Source organism: Thermobia domestica, chromosome 18 (genome assembly GCF_964235325.1).
Source record: "Thermobia domestica chromosome 18, izTheDome1.hap1.1, whole genome shotgun sequence".
Classification (NCBI taxonomy): Eukaryota; Metazoa; Arthropoda; class Insecta; order Zygentoma; family Lepismatidae; genus Thermobia; species Thermobia domestica.
In genome coordinates, this window is record NC_137471.1 from 164967929 (window position 1) to 164989461 (window position 21533).

The 21533-nt window shown below is 36.2% G+C and overlaps 1 protein-coding gene across 2 annotated transcripts in view; it reads right to left on the bottom strand.

Annotated features, from left to right (window-relative positions):
- Positions 1 to 1107: 1107 nt before the first annotated feature.
- LOC145675682 (uncharacterized) overlaps positions 1108 to 21533 on the bottom strand; it is a 31008-nt gene continuing 10582 nt past the window's right edge. For both annotated transcript variants that reach the window (XM_081746274.1, XM_081746273.1), the window contains exon 2: positions 1108 to 13810. In XM_081746274.1, the coding sequence (XP_081602400.1) occupies positions 12628 to 13810 (1183 nt within the window). In that variant the 3' untranslated portion in view covers positions 1108 to 12627. The remainder of the gene's footprint in view (positions 13811 to 21533) is intronic.

The following is a 21533-nucleotide window of genomic DNA, read 5'->3' on the forward strand; positions in this document are numbered from 1 at the left end:
ATTTCTTAATAAATTTTACAGTCACTCACGAAGATACAATATGAAGCTCTGAAAGTCATTTTTAGACAGCTGAGCTTTTGTCCTAAAAATGCACTGATAACGAAAACAAGAACTGCTTCTTTACATATACAAATGTTTTTGTTTGCATGCAAATTTATGATCACAAGCCTGGGAATGTCATTATTTGAAATAATGTATAAATTACATAAATTTGCCAAAATTTACCAAAAGAGGAAAGTGAAATACATCTCACAGATTCATGGATATATCATACCTTTATTCTTCTTAACATTAGATCAAAAATAGCAAAAGCGTCTCTCCTCTGTTACAAGTTTCAATAACAATGTCACATTACTAATATTACTCTTATCTTACTTCACCATCCACTAACGTACCGTATATGCGGCGAAATATTAAAGCCCTAGGCAAATATGTCACATGCATCACATACGTCAATAGAACCAAGGACTACACTTCTGTTTACTTACGCAGCGGAAAAAAAGGTGCTGCAGTTCTCATCCTGAACTTAAACCAAAGTTAGAGATATAAGCTCCCTAAACTTATCGGCAGGTGAAGCATTTTCCATCCGCTAATACTAGTCAAACAAAAACAAATACAAACTGCATGTATATGCATTGATTCATTGAGATTGAAAGCGTTAGAAACAGTTAATTGAAATAAGAAAACGTTATGGATGGACATTATTATTTATTATGGGTTTAATTTGTACTTTATGAAAATTAACGTATTCATTCTGTATTTTATACATACTTTCCCCATGTCAACTTAAAATTCAATGCAGAAATTGACGAAATTTCTCGATCTGCGAAACTGCTTAAGTTGACATGGGGAAAGTCAAACTACAATGCTTCAAATTTCCATATTTTGCGAAAGTTATAAGTTAACGGACAGTTGTAGTTTTTTTTCTTTTAATGAAGCAAGTTCAAAAATGTTCAGTAACATTCAATTGGAAAATAATAGAATGTTATCAAAATCTAAACAAAGATATCAAATAATTATATTCATTCACCTAAAATTGAATACTTTACTTACGCCAGTAACTAAACCTACATAAAATAAACCCTAAGGATAACGACTTTTATTAGATAATCACTAGTGAATTCTATCAATTCAAATCAAGAAAATAAACTTAAGATAATATGCCGAAAGGAAACTTAATATGGTATTGATTGATATAGCTTAAGAAAAACTATCAAACTTTCACTAAACATAAATTTTACGAGTTGAGTTTGATTGTCAATGTTTGCATATTGCATTGTAAGCGTTTGTAACGTTTTTTTAATTTAAAATTTAATTCACCAGTGCAACTTGTGCCAACCTATTGCAGTTTGCAAGCGAGAGTTTTTAGATTTTTGTTCAAAAATATTAATATATCTGCATTTTCAGGGAGAAGTCTAGATCTACTGGCAGTAACGATATTACCAGCAAGTGCAAATACTCGTTCAGATTCGACTGAAGTTGCTGGAATCACCGTGAATCTTTTAGCAAGACATGCTAATTTTTGAAGCCGATGTTCGTTAAGTTTCCACCATTCAAGGCTGTTGCCACTTTGCGAAAGACACTGATCTGATTTATAAAGAGTAAGCTCATCTGTTACATTAGGACTTTTTGAACACGATGGAAATATTCCAAGCAAATAGTCTAATGCTGATGACCCACCAGACGATTGCTGTGATAAATCATCTTCTGATCCTACAGATTCTACGAGCATATCATCAACCAATCTATGGATCTTTGTTTGCATTTTAAAATTCAGAAATGTCACTGTTTGTGATTCTTGTGTGTCACTGCGTGACACCACTGCGTGGTAGCGATTTGTGTTCATGCAAAACAAAATGTGCGTACATCAGCACAATACAAAACTGAAAAAAGCTATTTATTAATGCTTCTTTTCATTACCGCAAACTAAACGCAAATATTACGTTGTGTCGAGCTCGAAAACCGCTAGTGAATGAGGGCTCAGAGCGCTTGAAAAAATTGATTTACACAATAATTTTGTACTCGGAGTCCAGGAAATGAACACCAATAGGCCTACATACATTTCAATTTCTTACTGGTAAATAGTTATCCGGACTTTCGGTATCCAGTTCTCAAACAAGCCAAAAAGTTCGATATAGTAGATTAATTCAACGACGGTACTAAGAAAGAGCTGTTTCAAAGAAACAGTACACAGTAATTTTTGAAAAGGCGGTAGATGAGCCTCCATAGGAATGCCTCCGTCTGTCTTTATTCGTGAAGACAATAAATCAAGCAATTTTTGTACTAGTATTACCATTTCTTCTATCTACTACATAATATTACGCAACTCTATCATACAGGGCATAGTGTTTAATTTCAGTATTCTCCCCAATAAATTGATCACTTATGACTATAAATATCTATATATTAAAATGCTAGGTTTATATGTTTGTGGGCAAAGAAAAGTTTATATGTTTGTCTCCAATCCTTTTGACAATGAGATCTCGAAAACCGCAAGTGCTAGAATCGTGCCATTTTTGCTGGTCGATTCCAAATTTTGTGTAGATTGGCCCAGTTCTAATTGGATATTTAAAAAACGTGGCCATTATTTCTTTAATACATTTTTTAGGGTACACTGGAACTGTTGACATTTTAAAAAATAACACATTCTATAAGTTATACACTCCAACACAACATGTTTGTATACAGTGGTTGTATATTTCTCAGGCGTTTGTTTCATGATCAATTGATAATGAAAATCGAAGAAAACTATTTCTCGAGTGATGGAGAATCTTTAACATTTAGAATGTTTTGCTAATGAACACCATATATCAGTGGCATTGTAATAAATTGTGTATGTAATGTATTTGCTTATTACATACTGCATGCAAGAAGAAAGAAAGCACTGATCATACATGAATTAGAAATTCCAACCAGCTTGCAAACGGTGCGAGATATTGAAAAAAATAATCGTAAAAATCTCTCCTTTGTGGTACCCCTTGCCGATTTTTATCAAGACGTCTTTCATTTATTGTGTCTATAAGGGGACATGTAGAGATGTTGTGAGGAATGACAAGGAGATTCATGCTCATATGTGAATGATGCGCTGTGTAGAGAGTGCAGGTTAAGCTAGTCTAATTAAAATAAATCCAGGTTCTGAAAATCTATCGATAATAAGGAAAGTAATTGTATTCGAAACAACTAGAGATTTACAGAAGAGTGAATATTGAATCGAAGGAAAAACATGTTTTTAAGCGTAACTAATAATAATAATAATAATAATAATAATAATAATAATAAAGTACCGTTATAACAAAAATCCCAACTGGGTTTTGATGAAAGTTCAAACTGGATTTAAGTAGAAGCTCAAAGGTAGTTCTTGATGAAAACGGAAGCCAATTTTGATTGAAAAGTAAGCCGATTTGAAGATCTAAGACATATGTAGATTCTCAAGGAACCAATACCGGATTCGGTGAACATCGCAATGGTTTTAGTAAAAACTAAAACTCAAAACTGTTCTGGAAAATACATAAAACTATCTGTGGAAAGGAAATGGGTTCCGGAGAACAACGAAAAAATTTCTAGTCAGAAATAGAACCAGTTTTGGAAAAACTGATACAGGTTTTGATGAAAAACTGAACCAGCTTTGAAGAAAACCGAAATCGGTTTCAGTACAAAAATCGTACCGGTTTTTGAAGAATACAAGAACCGGTTTTGGAGAAAACCGAAACCGGTTTCGATGAAAACCGAACCGAAAATGAAGAAAACCTAAACCGGTTTCGGCCAAACGAAACCGGTTTTTCGAAGAAAACCGAAACTGGGTTCTGAAGAAGACCGATACCGTTTTTTAAAACCGAAACCGGTTTTTGGAGAAAACCGGTTTCGGTGAAAAGTTTTTTTAAAATTTTGAAAAAAGGTTTAGGTTTTTCTTGGAAACCGGAAACAGAAAAACCGGTTTCTGCGCCTACCACTAGTATATACTGTATGTGTGTGTCGTCTTTTTAAGCGTATGAGTAATTGTATGTTTATCTGTTTATGTATATAATTATTTATTTCTGTGTATTTATATATATTTATAATATTATTTAATTATTTATGCCAATTATTTGTTAGTTTAGATTAGTTGTGCTAGGATCGTCCTTTTGATGTGTGTGTGTAATTTACAACAGATAGGAAGCCTCGGTATAGGGAAAAACGAATTAGAATACTTGAAGTGGATTGGCTGCTGCCAGGAGCCAATCAGAAGCAAGATATCTCAGCTCTTGTGTGTATATAAGACTGCACGTTTTTCATGTATCACATAGTGTCTGATGAAGCCAAAATGTTAGTTGACGAAACTGTAACACGTATGTAATATTTTGTTTTGCTCAGCAAATATTTTGTTTGTGTTTAAGTATATATAAAGCAAAGCTTCTACTTATGGAAAATATTACAGGTGTAAGGATAAAATAGTATTGTAACGCCGCTAGTGGCGCATCGAGCCGGAAGCTTCATATCGTGTGGAATGAGTTGATAGCCGGTAAATTTGCAATTAAGTTTGGGAGTGAGATGCGTTTTACTGATAAGTAATGTGTCAAATTGTTCCTCGTGTAATAACTAACTAACTAACTAACTAACTCCATGGCCTATGGAACCCGGAGGTTCAGTGCCGCGTTCACAAAAGCTCTCCACCGACTTCTATCCTTAGCCAACTGCATCCAGCTTCCACTTTGTATTCCTATCTCTGCGAGATCCATCTCAATATTGTCCTCCCATCTGCGCCTAGGTCTTCCTAATGGTCGTTTTCCTATGGGTCTACCAGTCAAGACTTTGAAAGCGTTTCCACTTTCTTCCATTCTAGCTACATGACCTGCCCACCTAAGCCTCCTAGACTTGACGACCCTAACAATGTTGGGTAAACCGTATAAACTATGTAGTTCCTCGTTATGAAGCTTCCGCCATTCCCCATTCTCGTTCCTCTTGGGTCCGAATATTCTTCTCAGGACCCTGTTCTCAAATACTTTCAGTCTATGTTCTTCCCTCAGAGTAAGCGACCATGTTTCACAACCATACAGAACAACAGGCATGATTATCGTTTTATATATTTTAAGCTTCAAATTTCTCGACAGAATTCGCGACGACAAGAGATTTTGAACCGAATAGTAACACGAATTCCCTGCTTTTAGTCGACATATAATTTCTTCGTGAATATGATTTTCGTCTGTTAATATTGATCCTAAATATTTGAAAGTATCTACTTTATCAAAAAATTTATCATTTAATATTTTAACGCCTCCACAATTTGCCGTATTACGGTCCCGACGCACTTCCATGTATTTAGTTTTCTCTGCATTTACTTCTAAACCCATGTCCCTGCAAGCGTTTAATAAGATCTCTGCATTTATTTCTACTGTTCTCCTATCATCCCCTATTAAATTTACATCATCATCATATGCCATAACCTGGTGAACACCGTTCAACTCTAGGCCCTGGTTGCTATCTTTGATTTTCCTTATGGCGTATTCCAGCACAATGTTAAATAATAATGGCGACAACGCATCTCCTTGTTTCAGGCCATTTTCGACGTGGAATCTCGTGGATAAAAATTTTCCTACCCGGACTTTACTTTGGGATTCACTTAAACATATCTTAGTTAATCTAATTAGCTTTCTCGGTATTCCAAGTTCTGTAAGAACGTTGTATAATGTTTCTCTCCTAACCGAGTCGTAATCCTTTCTAAAATCAATAAACAGCTAATGTACCGGGGTATTGTATTCCCACTTCTTTTCGAGTATTTGGCGAATGGTAAATATTTGGTCGATAGTTGATCGATTTCGTCTAAATCCGCACTGATAATCTCCAATAATTTCATCTGCGTATGGGGTCAATCTTGCTAACAGAATATTTGAAAGGATTTTATAGGATGTTGACAGAAGAGAAATGCCTCGATAATTATTACAGTCAGTTTTGTCGCCTTTGTTGTGAATTGGAACAATGATTGATTCTTTCCACTCTTGTGGCAATTCTTCCTTGTTCCAGATAAGGAGAACGAGTTTGTGTATCTTGTTCCACAATTTTTCGCCTCCAGCTAAAATTAACTCAGCCGGAATTTCATCTACACCCGGAGATTTGTGTTTCTTCAATTTCTTTATAGCGGCTTCCACTTCTATTCGATTGTGTTCTGGAATATACGGTTCTGCGGTGTGTATCTCCTTTTCTCCACGCACATTAGTTTTTGGCTGCGTGTTCAGCAAATCGTCAAGGAAATCTTTCCATCTATTTAAGAGGCTATCCGTATCGGTGAGAACTGTTCCGTCAGATTTCTTTAATATATAAGCACGAGGTTGATAGCCTTTCTTAAATTCGCTGATCCCCTTATACATGTCCCGAATATTTTTATTTTTACTATTATCTTCAAGTTCCTTAATTTTAGCTTTCAAAAAATCCCGTTTCTTTGTTCTAAAGGTTTTGGAAGTTTCCCGCCTGATATCTGCGAAATTTTGTGTAGTTGTTTCATTCGGATTTTGTAGCCACCGTAATTTCCTGTTTTCTCTTCTCTGCTAGTTTAATGCATTCTTGGTCGAACCATGGTTTGTTCCTACGTATTTCCGCGTGTCCCAATTTTTCTATTGCTGAATTTTTAATACTATCTCTAATTTCAATCCAAGTATCCTCAACACTAGTGCATTCCGAGTCTTCTAAAACCGCGAATCTATTCGAAACTTCAATCTGGTATTCCTCTCTTACCTGGCTCTCTTCTAATTTCTTTAAATTAAATCTCTCCGTTTTCGGACATTGAATATTAACTTTATTCAACGATAATCTCTCCCGTATTATCGCTACTACCAGGTAGTGATCAGTGTCACAATCAGCCCCTCTAAACGACCGGACGTCAATTATGCTAGATTGTCTTCTTCTATCTACTAAAACGTGATCAATTTGATTATGTGTTTTCCCGTCTGGTGATGTCCAAGTGTATTTATGAACGTCGCGATGTGGGAATTTTGTACTCTTCACGATTAGGTTTTTGGATGTTGCAAAGTTCACGAGTCTAACACCGTTGTCATTACTTTCCTTATGCAAACTTTCGTTCCCTATAATCGGTTTGAAAATATCCTCTCGTCCTACCTTCGCATTGAAATCCCCTAATAGAATCTTCATATGGTATCGCGGGAGGTGGTCAAATATCCGTTCCACTTCTTCGTAAAAACTATCTTTTATATCGTCACCCTTATCTTCAGTTGGAGCATGTACATTTAAAACAATAATATCACACCACCATCCCTTAAGAGTAATAAAAGAAAGTCTGTCAGTAACAAATTCAACCCGTTTAATTGCTGGTAATATTCGTTTGTGAACGAAAAACCCTGTTCCTAACTGGTGATTTTTATTTCCTTCCCCGTAAAAGAACGTAAAATTTCCGGAATTCTCAGATCCATTTCCTTCCCACCTAACTTCCTGAATTCCTACTAAGTCCATCCTGTATTTCTCTAACTCATTCGTTACAGATTTTAACGCGCCTGCCCTATAAAGACTTCTAATATTCCATGTTCCAAATCTCATGTCCATTTTCTTTTGCTGATGTCGTGCCAAGTTATCAGTCCTTATCCGAGGCTTTTGTGAATGTTTCTGAACAAGTACCTTTTTTTACAGGATGAGGATGTTAGCCTTACCCAAACCCCCAAGCTGGAGGACCACTCCTAGTCGTCTATCCGCGACTGCTTATTCAGTATATTCGCAGCTAACCTCTATATCTAGAGGCCTTCTCCTCGATCCGCAACCTGAGGACGCGCCATTCCGTGGTGACAGTTGTTAAAATAGGAGTTTATGAGGTAAGTACAAGAGAATGTTGAGAAATAGAAATAAAAGTCATAGTCAAATAACTAGATACATAATCACTATGAAGTTAAATAGTTGTTTCGGGTGGAGATACATGAAAGTGCACGTACGAACCACTGTAAGTGTCATGAAAATCGAGGTGAAGAATGTTGCGAGCTGCGTGCTGAACGTGTTTTAATATTAATGGTTGTGCAAAAGACGAACGTTTTGAAGAGTGTGGGTGACAAATGCTAATAGTTTATGCATATAAAGAAACTGATTAGTCTTTCGAAGTCTCACCTTTTCGATTTTGAACATAATGAGTCAATAGTGGTACTACAAGTTTCGGCCTGAATTCTTCTGGAGCAAGCCGAGACTTGCACTTGTAGCTGTATCTCGGAGGCGGGAATTGATACCAAGTGTTGCAGATTGGAACTTGTTGCAGATTCGGACAGTTTTCATAAGAAAAGGAAAAGTGTGCACCTCTTTGTAGGATTACAGGTTCATAGGTTGCACCTGTTAGTAGGATGTAATTTGTTTTCTTGACAGCGTTTACCTGGGAGAGGAATTGGTCGTAATGAGCAAGATTGTTCAAATCGGCATCTCTTCTTGAAAATTAAGATTTGTTTATGCAAAAAGTCGTTGATAGTATCCTGTGATGTTCTCAGAATTCGAACTATGTACGTTGGTCCCTGATTGTTCCGAATACGGATGTGATGAGAACAGGATAAGAGTGAAAATGATCATAATGATGATTAAAAATTATACTACTTGTGTACTCCAGCCAAATTACGCTCGTGAAAACTCTCAATTTCTTGCAACCTGTTGCCTGTTAATGAATTAGCATCACTGTGCGCCCACATGAGTGCAATAAATAGAGTCTAGACTTGGCAGCTACGCCTCACTACATGTGCGCCAGCTGAGAAAGTATGTGAATGCACTACGTTTTACCGGCAAATCGAAGTGGCTAGCAACCTATGAGAAGGTTACGCCCTCTATAACGTGAGTGATGGAAAAGAATTTATTTACAAAGTGTAAGTGGAGATCTGTGCTCTATCGAAATTTTACAATTATACGGTATAAAAACTAACAAAAAATCAAAAAGAAAAAGAAAAATGGGCGTATGGAACTTTGATCCTTAGCATTATAATGTAAGTAAATATATATAACAGAACTTAATATAGACAGATTGATTCAATATAAATACAATACAATTAGAGAAAATAAAAAATGTGTAAAGGGATAACGAGGACGGAGAATGAGGGGAGGTGCGAAGCAGAAGTTAACACATGTGTATTGTTAATCAGACAAATGAATGTGTCTTTTGCGTAGGGTCATCTCTATGTGATGATGGGAACCGGAGAAGCCAAACTGCGCAGAAAGTGATTACTGTGCAGGATAGGATGGATGAAAAAGTGGAAGATGCTAATGAATAACATAATCAGATATAACCTTCAGCCCCAGATTAGCCCCAACTCGTAACTTTTTTGAATTATTTGTAAACAACTGCAACTACAGTTTTCTTAATTTGTATGTTAGTAACTTTGGGTGAGACACTTGTCGGTTTGCGGGGAAGATGTGGATTTCGTATTGATATGCCTAAAAGACCTCCAAAATGTGGAATTAAAATTTTTATTCTTGTTGGTGAAACATTATACTACAAACAAATATAGAAGTGTATGTGAGGACACAACCAGAAGGCCCGTTCCTGATAGATAACAAACCTGAAGAAGTAGTGAAGAGATTGTGTCAACAGATTCATGGTTCATCTTGCAAAGAGACCTTTCTACAATAATCGGTTTACAAGCTGCAATTTGGTTAAATAAATGGAATGAGACAGTAAGTTAACTATTATAGGGACAATTCGTAAAAACAAGAGAGTTGCCCCCGCGTTTGTGAATGCGAAACGGAGGAAAGAATACAGTAGTGTATTTGGTTTTCATTAGAACTGCACCATTGGTTCCTATGCATCTAAGAAAAATCTGTGTTTAGTGCTGATCTCAAGTATGCACAATGACGTCAAATTAGATGAGAGTATCAGAGATAACAGGAAGCCAGATATCGTCACATTTTACAACGATACTAAAGGTGAGGTGGACATAGTAGACCAGATACCTACTGAATATGACGAAGAAAGAAATACTACACGATGGCAAATAACGTGATTTTATCACTTCTAAAATGTAGAACCGACTAATAGTAATGTTATACGTTTATACACATAGATATTTTGCCAAAAGTGCTGTAAGTTGATTTGCCTAAGTCACGCAAAAATGATGTGTGGAGACTGCTGCAGAATTGAAACGTGAATATACCACTATTAGGAGAAATCCTGGTTTACTTCTTTCTAGTTAATAAATATTTTATTTTCAGTACCGGTATCTAAGCAATAAAAGTCACATAATTATCGAACTTCATTTTAACAAGAAAGGTATTACCTCAATAAAATTCTATAGTTTCGCTTAAAGCGTATCCACTGCCTGGTGTTTGTATTTAATATTGTAAATATAATACAAATTTAAATCCTAGTTCACATCTTATCAGACAAAAATGTTCCTGTGTCCAAGAGACAAAATGTTACCATTCATAAAAATGTTTTTCACCTTACCACTATAAGGTTAAGAACAATGAATCTCATATGGGTAAAGTGTACTGGCAGAGCGTAAACATTAGGGACAAGGAGTATGCTGATAGCGATTTGGTTGGGGTCTAAAGTGAGGTAGTATATATTGCATGAATAAAAGGGTGCTGAGTTTAGAAGCGTTTGTTGATATAGGTGATATTTACTTTTTCGATATATTACTGTAAAACGGACAAGTTTTTCATTGGTATAGCTCCAGAGTGGGACTACGTAACCGGACAATGAAAGGTACGTGGAAAACTTTTCGTTAGAAGGTCAACAGTTTTTTTATAGATTTTGAATAATGAAGTTATCCACACTGTAAATCTGTATGTTGTTTGGCAGTAACAAATCTTTGTATGTACTTAGGATCGTCTATGCATAAAATACAGAAAGACGGCATCAAACCGCAGAAAAGTTAAAGTTCGAGGAAAAATATTTGTGCTATCTCTATGCTTTATCATTTCCATTGTGAACCCAGTAGTAAGTCTACGGCTAGAGTCTGCGTTTGAAGTTGGAGATGCAGTGAAATATCGTTATCATTTATTGGTAGAGAACACTCAATTAAAATAATTTACAATGTTCAACTCAGATAGCAAGAAATGAGTAAGAGTGACTTGGACAACGTAATCCCACGCTAGAGAAGTGTGCCAAATCTTACGTTTTATATTCTGCGTTTAATGTGGTGATGTACAGTAGAATGCTGCTCAAAAGTGCAGTGAACAGAAAACCACCTTTAAACTATACTACAAAAACGTACAAAGTGTAACAAACAATTTTACAGACTGTGCCGTAAATATGGCTGTTTAGTGGTGAGCGAAACATGTCTGAAAATATCAATAAGGAACAGTGGAATGTCGTTTCTCAACCAATTCTCTACATAGAAATAAGACCGCAAGACCATAGAGGCGGATTGTTTGTAGTACTAAAACAAATGGGGCAGCAGAGCACAGAATGATCTCGTACGTGAGTGTGAAACTATTTGAGCAGAGGTAAGTCTGTCCAAAAACAGTCTTCGTGGGGTGTTTCTGCAGACCATATAGGAACAGTGCTCAAAGTTAACTTGAAAGATGCCACGAACATTTCCAGATGTTGTGAGAAGGTGACAAAATTGCTCATTTTGGTGACTATAACTTGAGCTTAGTTATGGATCTACAATAAACATGGGATAACGTCAGACACACATGACATCCCTCTGTCGACTATTCTAATCAAGCATCAATTTGGGATAGTACAATTTTCATAGCACGCGTAAAAATAACAGCGTAGATTATTTCATCTCTATTCCTCCAACAGAATTCTACATCTCATATAAACTCTCCGCACGTGTGAGATTTTTTTCCTTTGTGGATTATCATTTACTTTGCAATATGTGAACCTTGAGTAAACGCCTTGCTAAGATCTTTGCATCTCTTTGGTGATTGTCGTATGTTCAACTGCATTTCAAGCTTTGAACGTAGACTATATCGTCCTCTACACCTGTCACGTGTGAGGTTTTGATCCTGTGTGGCTCAGCACGTATGAACGTTGAATAAATTCTATTCCAGGATTTTTGCAAGGTGAGATTTTGCTACTGTATGGATTCACATGTGTGTAGCCAATTTCGAACGTAGATTCTCCACACTCTTGGCATGTGTGATGTTTTACTCCTGCGCGGGTTAACATTTCTCTAGCCAAACATCAACGTTTATCAAATGACATACCACACTCAGGGCATATTAATGCATATTAACATGTGTAGCCAGAGTTGAACTTCGATTAAACTTCTAACCATCCTCTTAGCATACGTGACCTCTTTTTCCTGTATGGATTATCATGTGTGTAACCAAACTTAACGATATTTAAATTCGCCATCACACTCGTAGCATGTGTGATACTTTTTCCTCTGAGGATTAACATGTGTGCAGCCTAACTGGAACCTCGATTAGCCATTAATGACTGGAACCTCGACAACCAAATACGAACGACGAGTAAATGCCGTACCTCACTTTTGGCACGTGTGAGGTTTTCCTCCTGTGCGGACGAACATGTATGTGGCCAAAGTCGAACGTCGAATAAATGCCTCATTACACTCTTAGCACGTGTGAGGTTTTTCTCCTTTGTGGATTATCATGTGTGTAGCCAAATTTGAACGTCGATAAAATGCCTTACCACACTCTTGGCACGTGTGAGTTCTTTCTCCTGTGTGGGTTAACATGTGTCTAGCCAAATGTGAACGATGAGTAATAACCTTACCACACTTTTGGCACGTGTGAGGTTTTTCTCCTGTGTGCAGCCAAAGTCGAACGATAATTAAATGACTTACCACACTCTTGGCACATGTGAGGTTTTTTTCCTGTGTGGATTAACATGTGTTTATTTAAAGTTGAACGTTCAGTAAATGCCTTACCACACTCTTGGCACATGTGACGTTTTTCTCCTGTGTGGATTAACATGTGTGTAGCCAAATGGGAACGTTGAGTAAATGCCTTACCACACTCTTGGCACGTGTGAGGTTTTTCTCCTGTGTGAATTAACGTGTGTTTAACCAAACTTGAACGATCAGTAAATGCCTTACCACACTCTTGGCACGTGTGAGGTTTTTCTCCGGTGTGGATTAACATGTGTGTAGCCAAAGTCGAACGACGATTAAATGCCTTACCACACTGTTGGCATATGTAATTTTTTTCTCCTGTGTGGGTTAACATGTGTGTAGCCAGATTTGGACGTCGCTTGAATACTTGACCACATTCTTGGCATTTGTAAACTTTTTCTCCTGTGTGGATTAACATGTGTCTAGCTAAAGACGAACGTTGATTAAATGCCTTATCACACTCTTTGCACGTGTGAGGTGTTTCTCCTGTGTGGATTAACATGTGTGTAGCCAAATTTGAACGATAAGTAAATGCCTTACCACACTCTTGGCACATGTGAGGTTTATCTCCTGTGTGGATTAACATGTGTCTAGCCAAAGTCGAACGTTGATTAAATGCCTTATCACACTCTCGGCACGGGTGAGGTTTTTCTCCTGTGTGGATTAATATGTGTGTAGCCAAAGTTGAACGTTGTTTAAATGCCTTTCCACACTCTTGGCACGTGTGAGGTTTTCCACTTGTATGAAGCACCATGTGGGTAGCCAAACTTGAACATACTCTAAATTCCTTTCTACATACTCCACATATGTGAGATTTTGCACCTGAATGCACAAACTCACCACTTGACATAGTTGAACTTCGACTAGAGCGTTTAAAACTATTTTGGTACGTATGATGCTTTTCACTTTCCTGTGTCACCATATTTGCTGTCAAACGTGATCGATGAAATCCTTTGCCAAACTGCGTCGAAGTATCAGATTCCTCATAAGAATCAGAAATGGTCTTATTTAATGTAGTAAATGTATTCCCGTCTCCGTGGAAAGCAAATATGTTATCGCGCCTGAAACAAATTCAAGAAACAATGAAATGTAAATGGACATAATGATTAAGTAGCAAGAAAACATGTAATCATTCGCTATATTACATGTTTTATTCCATTAAATATTGTAGAAATATGAAATGGAGTACCATATCACTATAGTCTCAAAATAAGTTGCTGTAGTTTGTTTCACTATATCAAATTAAACTATCATTTATACCGTGGCGGACATAAGTCTATGACCAGGTATTGTCGGCTGTCTTGACACAAATGCACACTATGAGATTTTAATCTGTCTTATCTGTAGTTTCATCTGGAGAAAAAACCAACTTGCGATCCAAAGGTTTAAGAACAACTCAACGTATTAATAGAAACTGTTCCGAAGATAATTCACTTATATCATCATAAGAGGAACACGAAAGACGTTTTGAAAAAAATTAAAAAATTACATACAACTTTCCAATCTGAGGCAGAGAAACTTAGAGTAACAAGACTAAAGACGAATCATTTACAGCGTTGTGATCGTGGTTCAGTGGTCTGGGGGCTTGACCAGTAATCTCGAGGTTCTTCGATCAAACACACGTTAAGCATTTTTTTCCCTTTAGGAATTTTGATGGAAATAGATCGGCGATAACACAGGCTTCATTACATTCAAATATTTGAATACTTGTTTGTTTCAGCACTTGAACTATCAAATTTTCAGGAGTAATGCTAATAATATTATCAATTATCTCGAAGAATATTTAAAACTTAAAAACTTATTATCGCTCAGGTCGTACCATTACAAGCAGAAACGTGATATTAGGCAAAAAAAAAGTTTCGGTTTTGTGTAATGTTGCGCATGAAAAGACGAATTTCTCATCTCGATTCTAAAACAAACCAAACAAAATCGGGATGAAACATTTTAATTCGAGACGGGACAAGGTTAATTCACACTATAGTCATGCTTTGGAGATGAGAATCGAGACGAGACCCAAACTATCGTAAACATTTCTCATCTTATCTCGATTCTAGGAATAGTGTATGCCACTCTTTAAGCAACAATTGCTCTGTAGACTGAATCTTATACATCATTTTGATAAGATTTCAGAGCTCACTGAATTATGGTCTGTGTATATATTTTTGTAGCAAAGCTTTTTTAATTGCATCTGCAAACTTCACAAGTTAGTTTATGACAAGCTTTATTTTTCAATTATATTCAGTTCTTTTTTCCTGAAAACGTACAGTACAATATATTCTACACGAAATATTAGCGGAAATCTGTCGTTTAAATTTGAGTAGCTTTAGAGGTGTCTAATGATGGTACGGAACCCCTTTCCCGAAATCCCTTCGACATCTTCTGTAGCTTAGCCAGCATAACCATTACTTAAAAACAACTGTAATTACGGCTCTTGTGAGTTCAGAATCCCTACTTTCTACACCAAAATTACCTCGAAACTTTCCGTTATAACATTTAACTTTCCTTTAGAACATTTAGCTAGTTGAAGGGAAACTTTCCGTTATAACATGTAGCTAGTTGTAGGAACGTATCGAGAGGGTATGTGCTGTTGGTGCTGACACTTCTCTCCAATCCCGACTATTTTGTAACTTATGGCTTACGCTACGGGTTATTTTACAGGCTTTAATACAATGTGTCCTCATACGGAATTTGTTACCTATACTATTATTATTACTGAATATTTGAGACCTCAATATTACGTCTCACTGCCGTAGCAAAGCTGGGATAAATGCAATAAACAAGTGACAAATCTTGGGAAAAACACGAAAATCAATGTGAAGGTTACGATTATATTTACAAGAATCTAACAACTACCAAAAAACACGATTTCAACCACATGGCGACCGTTTTCCGGATTAAATTATAGCAGTCTTCTTACAACTGCTTTTACAATACCATTAGTTATACAGATTACGTGTTGAGTTTGGATCTGATTAGCCTAGTGTCGACAGTCAATTTCTATCAGATCCTCGGCGAACACAATTAATTAAAAATAAAGCAGAGTGATAGATAGAAACAAGAACTGAGTAATGTAGATTTTTCATGTAAGTTAAGTAAATATGTTTTGACCTTGAGAGCAACGGAGAGATTAATGTAGCTCATAAAAATTTTTCTTGTTGATTTTTAATTCTATGTAGATGTGAGTGGATAGCAAACAGCTGATTGAGTATACACACATACATACATGTTTTACACTATGCACCTTCATGTGCATTTATGAATACGAGTAAATGTTTTAATACTAATACACAATAACACACTGAGCAAGGCTATGTGATAATATGTAAAAAGAAAACAGTATCACGTGACAGTTTTGTCACAGTAACTGTGCAAACAAACAGAGAACATATAGAGAATGTTTCTGAAAGCAGGAATTAGGACGTACAGGAAAAGAGGAAGAAGAATAATTAAACTAGTCAGAAGAAAAAAGAGAAAAGCAATAGCGAACAAAGATCAAGGGGAGTAGTATATAGAGTAGGGTGCGAGGAGTGTAACAAAATTTTCATAGGAGAAAAGAAAAAAATATAAAAAAAAGGATTAAGCAGCACCAGGATGTTATAAGACTGAAAATGGACAACAATGCGATATACAAGCATCAGAAAGAAACAAACCACAGGATAGGGTGGGAAGGAGCAGAGGTCACAGAAGTAGAGAACAGGACTTTGGTGAGAAAATGGAAGGAAGCCAGAGAGATTATGAAAGCAGGACGCAAGGTGAACTGGAATGCAAGATTCTCGATAAATAAGGAGTGAGAGAAGATTCTGCTTAAAGAAGAAGGAATAAAAAGGAAGAAGAAAGAAAGAGAAACAAAATAACAAGGATAATAAGGATAATTAGAGGACAGGACGCATCCAGCGGAAAAAAGTAAACCTCTAATTGGACACGTGTGCAGCTAAAAAGTGAAAGTGAAAACCAGACAAGTGTTATTTTTTAAAGAAGGGGCGGAACCTAATTAAAATTGACCTCCGGACAGTATATATAAGTGATGACCAACTCCCAGCAACCAGAAGGAGTGGAAGTCTGATGAAGACAGAGTTATTGTGTAGAAACTGTCACGTGATACTGTTTTTCAAATATTATCACACGGCCTTGCTGAATGTGTTATTGTGTATTTGTACACAATGGAATCAAAGCCTGATAGAATAGTTATAGAAACTATTTTATATATGGTACTAGTTTATATCTGTGTTAATTTTTATTGAAGCACTTCGCAAAATGAAACCTGAGTTGTAAAAACAAGGATTGGTTGTTAATGGTCGTAATATCAAAATTCTTAGTGTTTCACGTTTTAAGTGCATGTTTCTTATTTTCGTATTAAACTCGGATACTTATATTTTTGTACTTTGAATTAGTTGCTCGTATCTCATATCAATATGGAGGCTAGTGTTTTAGAACAATTTCGAGCAATGTTGACAGAGAAATTAGAGAAACAATTAGAAACCATTGCTCAAAAATGGTAATGAATATTGGATGCCTAGGACAAAAAATACATGAATCAGTAGGTGAACTTCAAAAGCCTGTAACAGAAACGATTTGGGAGCGTAGGAAAGAGCGAATATAATGCCAAAGCAGACAGCTTACGTATTAATATCAACGTAACCAACAACTCCTTAACTGAAGTACTCTCTGAATTAGTTAACGCGGCCAATGATGTTGATTCAGTAACTGCTGAGTTTAAAAAAAGTGTAGCGGAATGAAAGAAAGGTCTCACTGTGTTCTATGAATACATGCGAACGGCACAGATTTAGTGTAGGCAAACCAACAAAATAAAAGAGTGCAAGGCGGAAAAGAAACCATCTTGAATTCGAGCCAGCCCAAGTTGTGAAAGATATGTGCCAAATAAACCAGAAAGTCGATTACAGTCAGGAAAAGGAAATATGCAGTGTAGAGATAGCAAGAAAGAAGAATCGTTACGCGTACCTGTAAAAAATTGTTTCTAATGTAATTGTTTTGCCGGCAACGGATACCGATGTTTCACACATAATAAGCGGTAGCGTTCTGGTTGCGCTTATCCGCCCTCTCGAAAAAGCCAGGGAAGGCTTGAGAGTTCAATTGATGATTTTGTGTGATAACGAAGTTACAGTGTTGTCGCTTTTGTGTCGCAGGCAAATGGTTTTGCGCGAATTAACAAATTCGTATTTGTCTTTGTAACAGTGTATGTCTAAAGTAAGTTGCATTTTAGTGCTGCAAATCCATTCCGACTTTATCAGCTTTGAATATTGTAGAAGGAAACGACTTCAAATTCACAATAGACCCACCAAGCGAATTCTTTTTTACGTAGTGAAGGTCTCGTAGATAATACATCGGTCGGAAATGTTTACCGTAAACAAGCGTAACACTTCCAATAAAGCACACGCAGTCGAAAGTATATTTCCGTTATAGAACCAAAATGTAACACCAAAGTTAAGAAGAAAAATAAGATGGCCAATGATACCCAGTTGAGTTTTCGTAATACATTATTAACGTAAACTCGATTTCGAGGAGCATAATCAGTAGAATTAAAATGAGCAGACGTGATCATATCAGTACATCAGATGCAACATTTATTAATTTTCAGTTGCCGAAATGTTTGAATTTTCAAGCTGGTACTTCACTATTGCGAAATTGTAAAAAGCGAAAGTTTAAGTGTAGTGCTACACAAAATGTAGACATGTTGATTGCTCATGATGAAAACAATGTGCGTCGACCTCCACGTACAGCGTATTCTCAGCACGCACAACCACACATTAGGCGTGCAGAAGGAAATATGTTGAGAATAAAAGGAAAGTGCCTTGGTAAGCGTAATTCGGAACGCACTAAACTCGGTCAAAGACGAACTACATGCAAATTAAAGTCGAGGTGTAGGCGAGGTTATTTCGAGTCAAACATGCTGAAGAAGTATACATCGACTCCGAAGAGCACTAAAAACCTTAAGCGAAAACACGTACGAACATTGTATAGTAAACTACATGGCAAAACATAGTAATAGTAAGCGCAAACCTAAAAAGAAATTTATGGCAGGTATCGCAATGCAGCGTAAATCCAAACGTCGCAAAGGAAGGCGTGTCATTACGTGGAAGTTTAGTAAATACGCTGTAAAAAGGAGAAAAGTTCCGAAATTAAACAAACTAACTGGAAAAGTACACGTAACCGTGCTAAATTTCAGCTTACAAGCGTAACCGGCACAGATGGAAAATTAAAATCTTAGCACAAAAAAAGCGTGAACTCCACCCCAACTCGGGTTAAACCCCGGAAGAGATGAGAGATCAGAAATACCGAATTTGAACTTTTAAACTTTTAGATTATGAAAAAAAGGATTACTGTTTATTTATTTGATTATTTCCCCGAATTTCGAAGGTTAATTTTCAGAAACAAAGTGTGTGCCCACCGCCACTGACGCACCAGTCCAAGAAACCATCAATATCGCCTTACAATTAGGTACGTTTATTTAGATGTCATATTTTATGGTTTCCTTACAGCATTTGGAGATGAAAGATGAATGTTGAAAGGAGAGGAAAGACAGCATTGGAAATTTTAATTGATTTAGAACGCGTTTTCCGACTTTGAAATTGTAATAATACCGCACCACTTTTGAAAAGTATGGCTATCCCGTTTTAAATGCGGACTTTCAGTATCGAGTTCTTATTAGGATGTTTAAGTTTTGTATTTTTTTTCAGGTTTTTCCAGTTTTGGGATCCATACTTCATAATAAAATTTTTTATCAAATTTTGCTTGAGTTTTTAATCATTCTCCTTTATGTTTATATTAACATTAACCGTCCCCATACAATCAAGCATTTAGAGACATGTTAGGCAATTAGATAAATTACGAACATAATTAGAGAAGTACTAGTAATAACTACAATTAATCATAAAGTTAAAATTTTGGGTAATTAAAAAAATGTGCTCTTCAGATAGTGAAGTTTTTCATCTGATGTTGTGATTGCATAATGAGAAAATATGCGAAATTTGTAATGTAAAATCAAGTCGCCGTCAAAATACTGTAAGTTAAACACAATTTAGTATAATATTGAAAGTAATTGACAATAACCTTGAGTTTGATAAAGTTTCTCGTTGATTTGTTCGTCGTTCGATATATACATGCCGTCTACTATGAAAAGTCAATGTGCATTCAATGTGACTAATGATAGCTGAAGTTAATTGACTTCAGGGAAAGCGATATTATAAGTTAAGAAGAGTTGAAAATTAAAATATAGTTCATCCCCTAGGGACATCCCTACTTTCGTTATAAAATTAAAGTGATGAAACCAGTTCGACGCTAATGTGCAGATTTGGCAATTGACTAAAATTTCAAAATTTTGTTCTAATTTTTAATGTTTGGCATAATTAGAGAAGATTTTGATATAATAATTAGTTTTGATTTGGATTTATAGAAAATAATTAGAGTTTTATTTTTCTTTTAGAGAAAGTAAATTAAATGTTATTCTTTTTGATATTTGAAAATAACTCTTGTATTCTTGTGCCGGGAATCATAAACCGATCTCGAGAAAAAGAAAAAGGGAAGCCCGTTTACGATTCCACGTTACCCTTTACTACGATAAACACCGGATACTATGATGTATCGATAGTACGGAGTGCCTACGTCAGTTACGTAGTATATGGTAAAATTAAGGATTATGTTATGAGAACATATTAAGATTGCTACGTACGAGTAGGCTCTGAAGAACAATAATGTTTAATGAACAAGTTAATATTACTGTTATCTTGTGTTTCACTATTGTGACAAATGCTCTCGGATGTGGCTTTGTTCTCGATAAAGATAAGTGCAATTGCTAGTAAGCCACACATAAGTATTAGCTAGCGCTCTTTAAAAGGTTACATTTGTAAACCTACCAATTTTGTAGGTACGAGCGAGCCTGAAGTAATACTAATGATTAAAAAATTGATGAATTGAAATGTGAGGCTGTAGCATTAAATCTCCTCCCAGGGTGTATTTCTTGTCGTCCTCTTCATTATATTTATTTTCTTAAAATGCCTCTTCAAGGCCTGAATGTTGACAGCCCAATTGAGGTTCGGAAATTAACCCTAATTTGTCACGACTTGAATACCGAAGGCATGCAACTAGGGTGGTATGTAAGGTCTTAGGGTAGAAGCGATTCATTCGAATCATGAGGGACCCTGCAAGCTTCAACTGTAAGAGGTTGTCAGCACTGTTGGTTTTAGGATCCAATTTATTAATCTGTAATTTTAATGAATGACCTACAACCTGTGTTGGCAAATAATTACGCACAGAATGGTGCTCCGTATGGCATAACCGCCGTTTTACTAATTTATTTGTATTTAAATGTTCAAACGGTTATTAGTTACGTTGTATAATGCAAGTTACAATATATAATATAGCGAAACTGACTTAACATTGACGGAAATTCTTTTAAAATTTGGCGGTCCTTACAGCGACTGTTTTTCACGCCACTACAACAACAAAGCCTCCCTGTAATTAGAACTGATGCTGACCCCAACTTAACACCAAAATAAAGTTACATGTTTTATCGTACAGTGTAGTTGAAACTTCGTGTATACAGTTCATAGTTTAACCGACGGAGGACTGTGAAACTCTCTTCATATTTTGGCGAAGTAATGCCCGATTAGCAAAGTAACCGCTTGTCAAGTTAGCTAGTAACCATTGTAAGCGAACTGAAGTATCAAAATTTAGTGTGGCAAATCATAACACGGAACTATGAAAATGTTTGGGAATGAAGGGATCCATATAATTAAGAAGTTACATCCGTAATGTATTGTGTTACTT